This window comes from Pygoscelis adeliae, unplaced genomic scaffold (assembly GCF_000699105.1).
Source record: "Pygoscelis adeliae isolate BGI_AS28 unplaced genomic scaffold, ASM69910v1 Scaffold113, whole genome shotgun sequence".
In the NCBI taxonomy this organism is placed as follows: Eukaryota; Metazoa; Chordata; class Aves; order Sphenisciformes; family Spheniscidae; genus Pygoscelis; species Pygoscelis adeliae.
In genome coordinates this window covers 9881864-9896584 of record NW_008825108.1, presented here as the reverse complement: position 1 = coordinate 9896584, position 14721 = coordinate 9881864, and the positions used below count along the sequence as shown (strand labels likewise).

At 35.0% G+C, this 14721-nt stretch overlaps 1 protein-coding gene across 2 annotated transcripts in view; it reads left to right on the top strand.

Annotated features, from left to right (window-relative positions):
- The window catches only part of MON2 (MON2 homolog (S. cerevisiae)), a 58899-nt gene that overhangs the window by 31178 nt on the left and 13000 nt on the right, over positions 1-14721 (top strand). The window contains exons 23-29 of one of the 2 annotated variants that reach the window (XM_009327589.1): positions 499-792; positions 1562-1760; positions 3627-4255; positions 9112-9255; positions 9804-9821; positions 10088-10216; positions 12096-12286. In XM_009327589.1, coding sequence (XP_009325864.1) covers positions 499-792; positions 1562-1760; positions 3627-4255; positions 9112-9255; positions 9804-9821; positions 10088-10216; positions 12096-12286 — 1604 coding nt within the window. The remainder of the gene's footprint in view (positions 1-498; positions 793-1561; positions 1761-3626; positions 4256-9111; positions 9256-9803; positions 9822-10087; positions 10217-12095; positions 12287-14721) is intronic. The other variant, XM_009327590.1, reaches the window with a different exon arrangement.

The window sequence follows — 14721 nt, the reverse complement described above, 5'->3', positions numbered from 1 at the left end:
TGAGTTTTATATTAACCTACAGTGATGCTGCTTCTGGCTTTCATTTTCTTTTTTTTTTTTTTTTAATGAAAATTAATCTGTAGTAAATTCTACAAATGAAAGCCAAAACCTATTTTTTGAGTTCTTATTGAACTCCCATGCTGTCATTTGGAATCACATGTAAATTGAGTGAGCACAATTTATCTTTAACCTGCATGACTCCAGGGTTAGGTAAAGAAGTAGTATTGTGTTGTAACCATGTTCATCAGTATCTCATTTTTAATACATTGTTTCCCTTTTTAGTACTTCATGTATAACTGGGGACTAAAAGCTGAGGCTAAGAAAAATACTTTCTGCACCTTGCAGTATTGATGTGCTGATTTTTTAGGGAAAATAATATCTTGATGTACTTTGCGAAATACTTTTAAATGTGAAAATGAGAAACAATTTATTTCATGATCATTAAGAGCATTATAATATTTTTATTGTACAACAGCATATGTCTTATTTATTTTGTAGTGGAATATTTCGGATTATTTTTTCCAAAGAGGTGAAATAATTGAAAAGGAGCTAAACAAAGAAGAAGCAGTGTTGCAGAAACAGGCAGAAGAAAAGGGGGTGATGCTGAATAGACCTTTTCATCCCGCACCACCATTTGACTGTCTTTGGTTATGCCTGTATGCCAAACTTGGAGAACTGTGTGTGGATCCCCGACCTGCAGTTAGAAAGAGTGCTGGACAGACATTGTTTTCTACTATTGGTGCTCATGGAACTTTATTGCAACATTCAACATGGCACACAGTAATATGGAAGGTATGATGTGTAAGCTTCCACTGAAGGTTTTTTTAAATTGCATTCATGTTTTGGTAACCATTGACATGCTATTTTAATATCAGTTAACTAGTTTATTAAGACTTTTTAAAGATAAGATACAGTGGCAGAAGTCTGATACCATCTTTTGGTGTTGTGGTTTTTTTTTCCCCATGCTCTTTTCTCTGGCCAGTAAAGCCTCTTATGAAATGTAATTTTTGTATCTTGACCATTTCTTTCTCACTCAGGAGTTGTATAAAAAGGCTTCTCCCTTCCTATGAAGATAAATGACTCCTTTCTTTGTGCAAAAATGTGGTGATGCTTGAGGGTCATGTGATTGGATTGATCTGATATTGGATCGAGCTTTACTTTACACTCTGTTTTGGCTCTTTTATTTGAGAGGATCCGTCAAATACCCTGTCCTAGATCACAGTCATGTTGGTTGTGTCTTATGGAAAAAGTCAGGCTGTAGTTGAGTCTGTTGCCTGTTGTACCTGTGAGGTATCGGAGATCCATGGGTTTTAGCTTTCTGTTAGTGCTGACACTGTTCTGGGTGGGTTTGATCATGCTGTTTCTAACCCTTCTCAAGTGAACATCAGTTGGCTGATTCTTACTCTTAGTTGTTGCAGAGACTGTTTAGAATAAGGGAATTCTCAAGGTGACACAGTGACAGAAAGGATAATGGAAAAATTACTTTTTGTTGTTGTTTTACCATGAATACAACTATGTTATTTGAAAAGTTGCTTTTTTCCTCTTCTTCTGACTATTACAGGTTTTATTTCACCTGTTGGATAGGGTTCGAGAATCTTCTACCACAGCTGACAAAGAGAAGATTGAATCAGGAGGAGGCAACATTCTCATCCACCATTCAAGGGATACAGCTGAGAAACAGTGGGCTGAGACATGGGTATTAACACTGGCTGGAGTTGCAAGAATATTTAACACCAGGAGATACTTACTGCAGCCTTTAGGTAAAATTTATAGTTTAAAGTTACTGAAAGATACAGTAATACACTTTCTGCTTTTGTATATTTTTTCAGTTAAAGTACTGGGCAAGAATCTTAATCTTAGCTTAAAAGTGTGTTCTGTTGTGTCTCACCTCAAATGTGATGAAAATTACGGAGTTTTTAATTCATGCTCCTTAGGGTCAAAAATTTTAAGTACGAATTTCATCTTCCGTATCACAGTACTTGAGATTAAATCTCACTAGTCACAATTCTGGGTGCCAAATAGCTTTAATTTATAGTAGCTTGATAACAATAATAATTTTTCTATTCTTTTGGTTGTCAGAAGATATTTTTCTCTTGTCTTTCTAAGGTTATGCAGCACTTGCCTAGAACTTTTCCGTGGCATCAATGTGCCAAGTTTAACAGTGCTCTTACAATGCAAAGAGAACTCACTTGTAAAGTCAGTGAAGTATGTAGCTTAGAAAAGAAGAAAGGGAATTTTTTAATTAAAAGGTTGGACTTGTTATGATGTGAAAGACGTTGAGATTACCCACTATTTCAAGTGATTCTTTTTCTTCCCTCATGGTACTCCTCCACTGTTTGTCTTTGTACAGAGATGTCAGTTTGAGTTACTTTACTGCTGTCTCTAATGCAACTAACTGCAGTGAGTTCCCCTTTTCTTCTTCTTCCTTAAAATCTTACCTTTCCTATTTTGAAGTTCTTTATTTTTCTTCTGTAACTCCTTGGTATCTTTATTTCTTTCTCTTTCTTCTTCTCAGGCTCTGATTTTTCCCTATTTCTCTTTTGCTCTCTCCTTATAGAAATTAAACATTAGGTCATTTACCAAGCTATTGTAAAATATAAAATATTACTGCATACAATTGAACAATGTAAATATATTGAACTAGATAATGTAATTCGGCTTTCGTGCCTGTTTTGTACAGAAAAAATGTTTTGTTGCAGTTTAGGCTGCTAAACAGAGATATTCTGATACAATTTCAAAACAGCTTTCATTTCTAGTTTGGTTAACTAGAATTACTTAAATACATTATTTAAAAAAAAAAAGTGATCTAAAGAATGCATAGCTTGCAAAGAAAATTCGCCATTACATTAATATACCTTAACCATCCCATAGTATGCAATTTGTATATATAGAAATAAGTTGTGTTTTCTTTCATTTTGGTTATTTGTGATACAGATATCAACATATTGATAGCTATCAAGAGTATTGGTCATTCGCAGAATTGTAGTAGATTTTAAACTATATTAAACTTGAGTTAAAACTGAATAAAAAATTAAAACATTACAGGGCTATTTTAATTATTCAAACCCAGTAATTAGTAACATAGGAAATTGAAAGTTAATGCTAAATTTAATGAAAAACTCCAAAAATGAAATCTTTCTCCACAGTACAATTATCAGAACATTTTAAAATCAATTCTTTATAAATGCATATATAGATTATATATATATTTTTTTGGGGGGGGGACCTTTAGACTATAGATTTGACCCTTAATTCCTTGTGTGTGCTTAACACTTTTTGAAATTAATAGGCATCTGGTATGTATAAGAACAAATCTGTTTCACTATCCTGAATAAAGAAAACGTATTTTTCTGGTATGGGATTTTTCGCTAGCAAATTTGACATAAACATTGATATATTGTTTCATTCTTCATATTTGTGTGTTTCTCTGTCACATTCATTCTTTCTGGTTACAGCTGAACTGATATATTCTGAAAGTCATCCAAGCCATCACCTGGCCTCATGAAATTTCTCTGTGTTAGAGTAACAAGTACATGAACAGCCTTTTAGAGACAGGGTGGGTGGGAAGGGGAATAGGAAGCCAGTTCCAAGTTGATTTTTTTTCTCTCTCTCTTTTTTTAAAATAGGAGACTTTTCCCAAGCCTGGGACGTTCTTCTTGATCACATCCAATCAGCAGCACTCAGCAAAAATAATGAAGTTTCCTTGGCTGCTCTGAAAAGCTTCCAGGAGATCTTACAAATTGTTTCTCCTGCCCGAGACTCAGAGAAGCCTGACACACCACCTGCTATCAATGTTTCTGTACCTGTGGTGGTAGGGACAACAACTGCCACTAGTCTTGGCAGATCATTCATGAGAACTGACTCCATAGGAGAAAGAATAGGAAGATACAATGGATCTGAACCACCTGTAATAACAGATGAGATTGAAGATTTGAATCTTTGGTGGGCAGCCTGGAACAGCTGGTATAGGATTGGTTCAGAAAGTACAAGGCCTCCAATTACTTGTGATAAATTGACTTTCATTCCCAGCCAGCCTTTTCTTACAGCTTTAATTCAAATATTCCCGGCTCTTTACCAACACATCAAAACTGGTTTCAGCATGGATGATCTCCAAAAGCTGGGTGTCATTTTGCACGGTGCTGTTTCAGTTCCAATCAGTTCTGATGCTTCCCCTTTCATCCTTCCATCTTACACTGAAGCAGTTTTGACAAGTTTACAGGAAGCGGTGCTTACAGCTTTAGATGTTTTACAAAAGGTAATAATGTGACTTCAAATGCGTGGTGAAAGGTAAACTACACTGTGTCTCAATTCTTCTTCTCAGAACTATAGTGTGGTGACTTAAACATTAATTTTTTTAATTATTTATAATTGCACAGTGTACTGTATTAGAACAATCAGATCTCCATTCCTGGTGCAATCCAGGTACTCTGCATTGAAAGGAATGGTGTAATTTTTATGATATGCACTTTTGCTTGATTGCAGAAATACCTTAAGTGTGGTGCTGTGTTTGTAGCCGTTTACTTGTCTGTCTAATATTACAGTGTTGTACTATTATGAGGGTCGGGGGAATAGTCCCCCAAACAGTATTCCTTATGTTGCTCAGTTACTGCCATAAACAAAGTCTAGAAGAATAGTGATCGTGAGAACTTTTGAGTTCATGCAAAACATAAAATATAAACAGGTCTCTGGCAGACCACCTACCTTCTTGCCTCTTGTTAATCAGTTGTTTAAGGAAAATGCTACATCTCTGCTTAAGAAATTCTTACTATAGAACTCATCCTCAAAGAGCACCCTTCATGCAAGTGAATCTGTAAACAAGAAATTAGGGTGCCCTTTTTCTGGATAGTTAAAAAAAGAAAAAAGGTATTGCTTCTTTGTTTCTGGAGTTGTCAAACATCATCTTGCAAAATACATTGTTCATTCAGAATATTTATTTATTCAAAAGAAGCAAAGTTGATAATGAGATCATGCATTTATATTAAGCACTGCTTTAAAAAAAAACAAACCCACAAACATCCCAAAAAACCTACTTGGGAAATGCCAGAATTAAAACTATCCATGTGACCTGACTTCATTCCCTTTGGGCTTTCATGTTATGACTACTTTGCTTAACTATGTGGTCGTACCTTCCCCCCCACCTTCCCCCTCTCAGGCAGGGTCCTGCCTCATTTAGCTCATAGAACACATGGTGCCTACTTAATGATCAGCAATTCAGCATCTTGTTTTCTTTTTGCTTAGTGTGGGTTGACTTACGTCATACTTATTTAAACCCCACAAGCAAGGCAGAATCATTATCTTGCAGTCATTCCTTTAGTTTATGAGTTTAACAAATATGCATGAACATATTTTGAGAACAGAGATGTAAGATTAGATGTTGGTATTAAATCTCAGTTTTGTATGTGGGGATATAAATAACGTGAAGTTTTAACACCAATCATATCCACTAAATTTTCATTCTTTTCCAGTCAGGCTTGACCCTTTTGTACACTTCCCTTTCCAGCAGCTCAGCCCTGCCCAAGTCCTGTTTTCCCCACTTAATCACTCCATATATTCATCTCTCAGATTTTTCTGTTTCTTTGCCGGTCTCCTTATCCAGATGTTATTAGCTCCCAAAAGCTCCCATTAGCGCTTTTCAAAGAAGGGGTTACCAGAGTTTTTAATGAGGCAAAACTGCACATTTTTTTATAGTCTTGTTCTTGTCAAGATGTTAAACTGTTTTCGCTGATGTTTTCTAAAACAGTAACAAAAGCAGTAACTCCCCATGAGAAAGAGACATCCCCCTTCCCCTCTCCCAGTCGAAACAGTTAGCATGGTAGTTACAAGCCTTTGCAAATACAGACTTATGTAGGAAGTCTTAGGTACCTCAATTTGTACAGTACCTCCCACCCCATCTATAGTTATATTACTAACATAACAGCACTGAGGTCACTAAAAAAAAAAGTTAAAGTATATTTGGACATAGTAAGTTCTGTGAAGTGACATGATCGCTCCTCTTGGCTATATAACACGGTACAATTCACATGATAAGGCAGGCAGCCAGCGCTGATGTGGAGCAAAGGCCATCCGTCAGATGGTTTTTCTGGAGGCCACAGTATCTTCTTCCTCTGTTGAAATGAATTAATACTCTCAGGAGTATACACAGAAGCTAGTGGAACGGTTAAAGAAGAGTATGTAAATACTTGCTGCCTTCTTTTAAACAAAATGTTTCTTACGTGTTTTCTTTGCGGGATCGGATTAAGTTCTTTGCTGATACAGGAAGATTTGGGTCAGTTCTGATTTTCTAAGCAGTTCTGGAACAACCTTGTAATTGGAATAGAATGAAAAAACCCTGACATTTTTAAGACTGAGCCCCTGACTGGTTTAATAAAGAGATTTTATGATGTGATTGCACTAGCAAAGGACATTGCAACTCAAGCACATAGGACTGGAAGGGAACCTTGGTTCTCCTTTCAGACTTCCGTGTGTTGAGCCCATTTTACACCCTTCATTTTGTTCTTAGTTTTCTTTTTATTCCTCATTAGAATTTGTTTTCTAGTCTTTCACTGCTGTAGTATAAGTGTCTGCTTCATCACTGTAGCTCAGGTAAAGTTTGTACTCAAGCCCAAATTCTCTGATTATTTTCACTGCCTCCTTACATTGACTCTGGGTCAACTCTACAGCGAGCCAGCTGGCTCATCAGACAGAGGAACACAGATACATACGTGGGGATCAGATACATTTGAATTCTGCCTCTGCAGGCAGTATGGATGCAAATCTCTTGACCTATGAATGTGGTAAATTCAAGACTATATTTACATACACTGGCAGAGATGGTAGAGAATTAGCTATGGAGAGCTGTAAAAAAACAGTGGTCCATGACAATAGTTGCACGAGGAGTTGTTAGATAAATCTGAACTATTAAAAAACATGAAGGTTAGTACCAGAATGCTTTAAAGCAGAAATTTCTGAAACTAAAGTACTGTGTCAATTTTTATAACAAACAATGATCTGCAGAGTATTTTATTTTAGGGTTTGTTTGTGTTTTGTTGTTGCCTGACCCTTACTTTTTGATTTATATATGTCTCTTTACTTAAGTATGTAAATAAGTGCACTTAATGCAGTTTATATAAAATTCTGTTTTATAAGCAGCTCTTAAAGATACTTTCAACATCCTTCGTCACACACTTTGCTAGGCTATTTCTGAGTTTTTCGTATGCTTAGATAAAAATTACCTGGTGTCAGTCAGAACCATAAACCTCTTTGAAAAGCAATTCTAGTTAGATAAATTTGCAAAACTAAGTGACCGAATCCTCCTTTTTTTTTTTTAATATTATATGTATAATTTTTAGAGTTGAAAATACCCCAGTAGACTGAATAGAAAACGCTTCTATTTGTAAAATAAAAATTTTACGAGAGTTTCATAAAATATGAAGAATAAGAAGCTACTCATGCACAAACTTCAAATAGGAAGTAGTTATTGCTTTTGTTCACCACTACAGAAAAAGTAGCGTCTGAAATTATTTTCCACTGATACTGAAATTAATAATAACAAAAATCTAACAATGTGGAGTGAATGGCAAACATATTTTGAAGTTTTGCCATTACAGATATTAAGATAATCTGTGGGTAATGTAAGTTGCATCTGTGCAAGTAAGTTGCATCTATCCAAAAGTTACCCAGAGGTTTGTGGATGCTGTCTTTCCCTTTCTAATCCATGTGTTGGTACATAAAATAATTTTTTATACCTTTTCTAATAGGTATGTAATCTTGCATTAACCTGTTAAAATTTAGTGCAGTGACTTTAGTGCAGCAGCGTATCAGCTGAAATTGTTTTACATGGTGTTGAATACTTTTAGATCAGCAATTAACCTTTTAGTCTTCTGCCACACAGGTGAGTATCTAGCATCAAAGCATCTTTTTCAGAGTTCACTACAGTCTTGAACTTGAGCACCGGAAAAGGAGTATGGCTTTTTAGGAGTGCTGTACTATATTCATAATATTGATTAAGCTTTTAGAGCAGTAGACATGCATTTTGAATTGCAGGAAGCTGAGGAAAAGGGAAAGGCCATTGATGATTCATGGAGTGCTCTGCCGCAGGTTGTATATTGCCTGAAGGTGCAGCTAGGTCTTAGGGTGATCTAGTGATGACAGTGCCTGTAGCCCCTGTTGGCTTGCTCCCTCTTATGGCTGGGGACTCAGGATATTTGCTAGCCCATCGACTGCGACAGCTCATGAAACAGCCCCTGCATGGAGGCTGCACTCAAACAGCTTCGGAGCTGTTGGCACCTTGAGTGAGTTCAGCCACAACTCATCACGGATGATCTGTGGTTAATGAAAACAGGGTTTGATTCCTCCCCAGAGAAAAATGACAGTACAAGCACAAGGTCTTTTTGTGGAGCAATAAATAGACTGTTTCTTGAAGCTTTGAGAGGAGAGACTTTTGGGAGGAAAAGCAAGACATTTAAGATGACAGAAAATAATTGGAGTAACTTCATGGAACCATTGTATCTGGCTTTGAAAATAAATGCCCTAAGATTGCCTTGGGATTTATATTGCAACAGGAAATCATTAGCCTATGACAACATGATATTTCATTGACATCTTCTAAGTACACCCTTCCTGAAATGTTTTCCATTTTAAAGCAAGATTATGAGTTTCAGTTATACCAAAGTCATATCATTCTCATTTTATTTATGTTGCTTTCTGTAAGACATAATTTTAAATACTTACAAAAATCTTGTATGAATTACTTCTGAGATTTAAATGTTCCTCGAAGTAGAACTTAAAGAAGATGTTGCTGAGATCACCAGACAAGACTTATGTAAGACTTATATTTTGCTGTCATGTCAAAGCAGAGTTTGTAAAGAAAAGGTATCTTTTATTGGATGAGATGAGATAGCTGTATTTACTAAACTATATATGCCCAGGTATCTTTCCACTTAATTTACTTTAATAAAATAACAAAACTTACTTTCCTTAAACTGTTGGAACTATACACTGTCTTTTATACAGCATGACTCTTGCATAGTCTTATATGAGAATTTTTCTTTAGGAGCTCCTTGTACTGATGCAGATTTTTGAATGCAGAAGCTCAAGATATGTATTAAGCTTTTGTATTTTCTTTTGGTATAGGCTATATGTGTGGGCTCAGAAAGTATGCAGATAATGTATCCTGCCATCTTCGACCAGCTGTTGGCCTTTGTAGAATTTTCCTGCAAGCCTCCACAGTATGGACAGCTGGAAACAAAGCACATTGCAAATGCAAAGTATAATCAGGTAATTAATTAGAAATCTCGGTTGTTTCACTTGGCTGGTAAACCCAATTCAGCTTTGGATATAGGTTGTTTAGCAAGATGCGTTTATTCCATCTGTAAAAACTTCACTGTGCATGTTGAGAAATAAGTTAGTTTATTAGTATTTTTTTACATGCATCTGTTATCTTTGTTTGCTCCCTTTGAATTCTACTTTGCTTTTACAATTTGTATTCCTCCTCCATGTAGGAAAGGTCTTGCCTGGACATCAGACATAGTGAATGTGTCTGAATTTGTCCAGTGAATTAATGCAAAATAACTTGTCCTACATGTGATACCAAATTTAATAGAAAGACACAATAACTTCGAATGGAGAAAATTCCCTCAAGCTGCAAATTTTTGAATTGCACATGCTGTAGAGAAATGGGACATACTCAATAATTCTTTTTATCTGTGTACTCTGCTGTTCACTAAGCATGAGCATCTGATTCACTGTAATCAAAGAGGTAACTATTATGTATGTATTAATTCTTCTTATTCTATTTGTCCTGCAACACAATGGAATCACACTAGATACAACTATTTGCACCGGTGAGTTAAATTTCCTTAAAGATTGTCCTAATGTAGTTGTCTTGCCTAGACTGCAACATTTCTCCTACTTAAATGTACTTTACTTCAATGCAGAGTACATTTTCATAGTCAGACTACGTTGTATTTGCAGTTTTGTTGCTTGGACCATATTCTTAGCAAACCTTGCATGCATTAAACTGAGAGTTCAATGCAAAACGTACGTTTTCTGTTCCTTAATTAATATGTTTTCACATATAGTTCAGTAATTCACTAATTTCTTTTCCTAGGCGGAATGGGTAGCATTGAATTACGTACCATTTGCTGAGAGATCACTGGAAGTTGTTGTGGACTTATACCAAAAGACGGCTTGCCATAAAGCTGTGGTAACGGAGAAAGTTCTTCAGAACATTATTAAGGTAAAAGTTTGTCCTGCATGCTCGGAATTCAATGAGCTTTATATTGAAAATCATGAGTTTTATTTTGAGCTAGTGTTGATAAACGCTTTCTGGGAAGCTTAAAGCTTTAGTAAACAAATTGATATTTTATGAAGATGAGCAGCAGGTAGTAATTTCTTTTGAAGCTGCAAGGCTATTGATTAGGCTATATGTATTGTTCTTTAGCTGGATAATGTCAGCATCAGTATTTCAATGTTAAGATAAAAATTAATCTTTGAAAGAATTATGCACCTGAATCTGATAAGCAAGCCTCTTAATAAATATGGCATTGAAGGCCAAAGACCAGTTTCTGTAGACTGGCATATATACTTTGGGGATGTATGCTCTAGCTATTACTTTTGATTTGCTTTTAATGACTTTGCGTGTCATTGATGTAGCTATGAAATGTTACGGGTGCACATATGTGCCTTTAAGGTGAAATTGCCAAACTCTTAACTTTTTTTAACCTTGTTTCCATTTTAGCAAATAATTTTGGTTAATAATAGAAGTAGTAGTAAATGTTTTGGGAAAAAAAAAGTATGCAAACCTAGGTTTGTTTGTAATGACTTGGCTGACATCAGGTTGTTGCTGTATAGAAATTTAGAAACCTGAATGTGTTTAAAATAGTTGTGTGGTATTATTTGGAATCTGTTATGAATTAAATATTTGTGTTTCAAAGTTAATGCAGTTGTTTTCCACTTCTGTTTTAATGGGATAGGTGAAAGTGATATAAACACCACTTTTCTTTAATGTTCACAGTTGATAATAATGTGATCTATTTCAGTAGATGAAAATGGTTTTAAAATTATTTTTCATGTCTCAAGTCGATGTTGATATTGGAATTAAATTTGATGCCTATGAACAACAGCAGCAGAAGAAAATATTCTGTTTATCTCTAGGGTTAGATCCTAGCTCTCATAATGTTTGGCAACAGTTAATTGCAATTGACTCACTCTTGAGAGCAAGAGTGAGTCTCTCTCCTTTCCCCTTTGCTTTCCTCAAATCAGAGACTTCACTAAAAGCATTGGGGGCATATGTGCAATACCCGAATTTAGTCACTATGTATTTGAAATGTAAATTAAATAATTAGTTTTCCAAGATAATTTGGTATCAGGTTCTAGTTAGTTTAACTAACAATGCTAAAAGGGATACATATAGTGTAAATAGTACCTATGCTTAATGTTTTTAAACTCATTAATGACTTTCTTTTATAGATATTGAAGCTGTCTTTCTATCTAATAGACTTAAAATTTGCTGTGTTTTCATCTGCTATACGTTTGAGTTGTATTGCAGCCTTTATCTTAGAATTTCACTAACTCTCTTTGCTTTTAAACTTCATGTGGTTTAACAGTCAGCAATGACCAGGTGTCTTGCAGTGGTTATGTATACAGTTCGACTTTTGCGTGTTAGGAAAAGTTTAAATTTAATGAATTAAATTTAAACGGTGGAAGCATTTGGGATAGCTTTCTAGGAACGGGACTAAACTCTCCAGAATACACTCTTGATCATGAACTGCCTGCAATCTGTTAGATGTTAGGAAAGCCCATTTGTCAGGCTTAGCAGAAATGGTGGATGGCAATACAGAAAAAATTAGTATGTAATTTGATAGTGTAATTGGTAATGGATCAACTCTGACTTCTAACCTTGCACTTGGCAACAGACCTGTGCTTTGGCCAGCTGGTATATGGTAAATCAACTTTATAATTATATTTTTAAAAGAGCATCTCATACACCACCAGAAAAGGTTAGGGATGTGTACTATTACCTATGACAGTGTCTGCCAAGATCTTCTGCAGAAACCAGTCGTATTCTTAGATTTGTCTGAGCAGCTATACATTTTGTTTTAACTTTCATTTTGCAGACACTAAGAATACCTCTTAGTCTGAAATATTCCTGTCCTTCTGAAAGCACATGGAAGCTAGCTGTTTCCTCTCTTCTCAAAGTTCTCTCTATCGGACTACCTGTTGCAAGGCAGCATGCATCTTCTGGAAAATTTGACAGTATGTGGCCAGAGCTAGCAAATACTTTTGAAGACTTTTTATTCACCAAAAGGTAAACACAATTTCTTTTTTTTTTTTTTTTAAACTGGAAAATATTTGTAAGTAATTTTTCAGTAAATGTGTCAGTAAAGTTCAGTAAAAATAGCGTTATCTTTAGAGATATTTGATACCTGAAAATTATTTCAATGAATGAAGGAAAAGGGGTAACCAGTCTGTCTACTTCAAAAAAGTATACTTCTAGAAAGTAGTAGGAAAAACTTCATTCAAAAAGTGAAGTGTCAGAGCAAGAAAGAGCTCAACTGACCTCTGAATACAAGGCATAGCCTTTCTGACCAGGCCAAGGAATTCTGTATGGACTCCCAAGGACGTTTACTGTAGATTTGATAGAGAGTTACTGATATGTACTCAATTTATGCCTTTTTTCACTTCGAACAGAATTGCACCAATAATTTTTTTTTAGTTAAGGTGAACACCATTAACTATATGTATTTCTCTTGAGTTTCCTCTTGAAATATTCCACTTACTATGAATTTTGGAAAATTATTTCTTACCTTGCTGTTCACTTAGAAGCCCATAGTTATCTTGCATTTGTTTCTGCCCAAGATAAATTGACTGCACCTTAATAATTAAGCACGCTTTATTTATAATACTTTGTGAAAAGTGTAGCTAAATAGTCAGATTTATAACTAGACAGACAGGCAGACATGTAAGTACATACATAATCTCTCAAGAATGGAACACTATAGATGTGGGCATGTTGAGAAAGTCCAGAAGTGAAAAATAATAACAACAATCATAGACTTAGACAATCTGATCTATTAGTTTGTTCAACCAAAATAATATATCATTAGGAAGACGTGATAAGTCTTCAGAATATGGTAAAAGATTGCTCCAGAGAAGAATTTTTATTGTCCCTTGAGAATGGGTAAAAATGGATTTCAGTACAGCAAAGATTATCTAGGTTAGACATTTAAGGAAACCTTTTACTATAAGGAAGGTTAGGTATTATAGAAGATTGCTTAAGAGCGATATGGAATTTCCACCTTCTGTGAACATCTGTGTGTAAGCATCTTTTAGGAGTAGTTTAAGTATATCTAATAGCATCTCAGATTAAAGGACAATGTGGAATATAAAAAATTTAATTCCCTGATTTTCTGTGTGTATGCTGATTTCAGTAACAAATTACTCTTTTAATAGAAAACGGTAGGGTGGTTCTGTACCTAACGCTAATATGCTGTGTATTTGTGTGTGTATGGTTTTCAAACACACAAAAATCAGCAACCAAACACAGCTGTATTTACTAATGATGAATAAATAGCAGCCTGCCCAAAACAGACAAAAAATAAATACCAATGAAACTTAATTTGAGAGACACATCCGTTAGTGAAAATGTTTGTAATCATGAATGGTTTTGGAATTTCATCAATTGGGTTACATGACAATTGAATGAAAAACCTTTCCTTTGTTTTTGCATTTACTTCAAAAAAATGTTATTAAATAGGAGGACCTTAAAATAAAAAAGCTCATCGAGACTACATAAAAGACACTTTAATCATCCAAGTTTTTGTTTTGATGCTTCACTGTTTCTTTAATTTAAAATAATTTTTGCAGTATCTTGTTTGGTTTTGTTTTCAGCTGCGATTAGTAGTCCTGTTGGCTGATCTGGACTGCTTGTCTCAGAACACAAACAGCCCATAATCAATATCATTGTTGGGTTTAGAAAATTAAAAGGAAGGTTTTTCAGGTTATCGTAGAAGAATGTATGTTCACTTAGAAGTTACTCTGGGAATATGTACTACTATTTGCTGTAAATGAATTATTCCTAAATATCTGCAAACAGATGAAACATATCCATTTTGCATGTTTTTAGCTGACCCAGACTGGCACTGCTACAGTTTTTGGGTATTAATCATTCATAAATCCAGGGAAGTAAGATTATCACAGATCTTCAATGTAATTCAAGATAATCCACTATCATCTGCATGACCTTTTTGGCCAAATATGTTGCCTGTTTTTCTTAATTTACAGCGAGTGATTTATACTTTTCTTGAAAGTTGTTCCAACCATAGAAATTCCATCTTAACATGTTGCTTGCCAGAAACAATCACTGTTGGCATTAATTCTAATAGCTTTTGCCAGCTGTCATACATGAGCGAATTGTCTCTGGAGGTAAAGGAAAAATAGTACTTCTGTGAATATTTATGATGCCCTAAAACTTGTCTGTCTTCACCTAAGTCTGGTTTTGCCTCTTTAGAGACCAAAGTGTATTCTATAATTTTACATACAAAATGTGTTTTAGGGATCAGCATTTTCATCAGAATTAAAGATGTTCTCAGAAAAGTTGTATGAAACTTTTCTGTTCTCTCACTTAGAAGTTTTAAGGTTCAAAAGAATTTAAAATACTAAAAATAGGCTGGTGGTTTATAGATAAGCAGGATAATTTGGCCTGTAATTAATGGCCATTATCATTACTCTTTACCAGCTTTT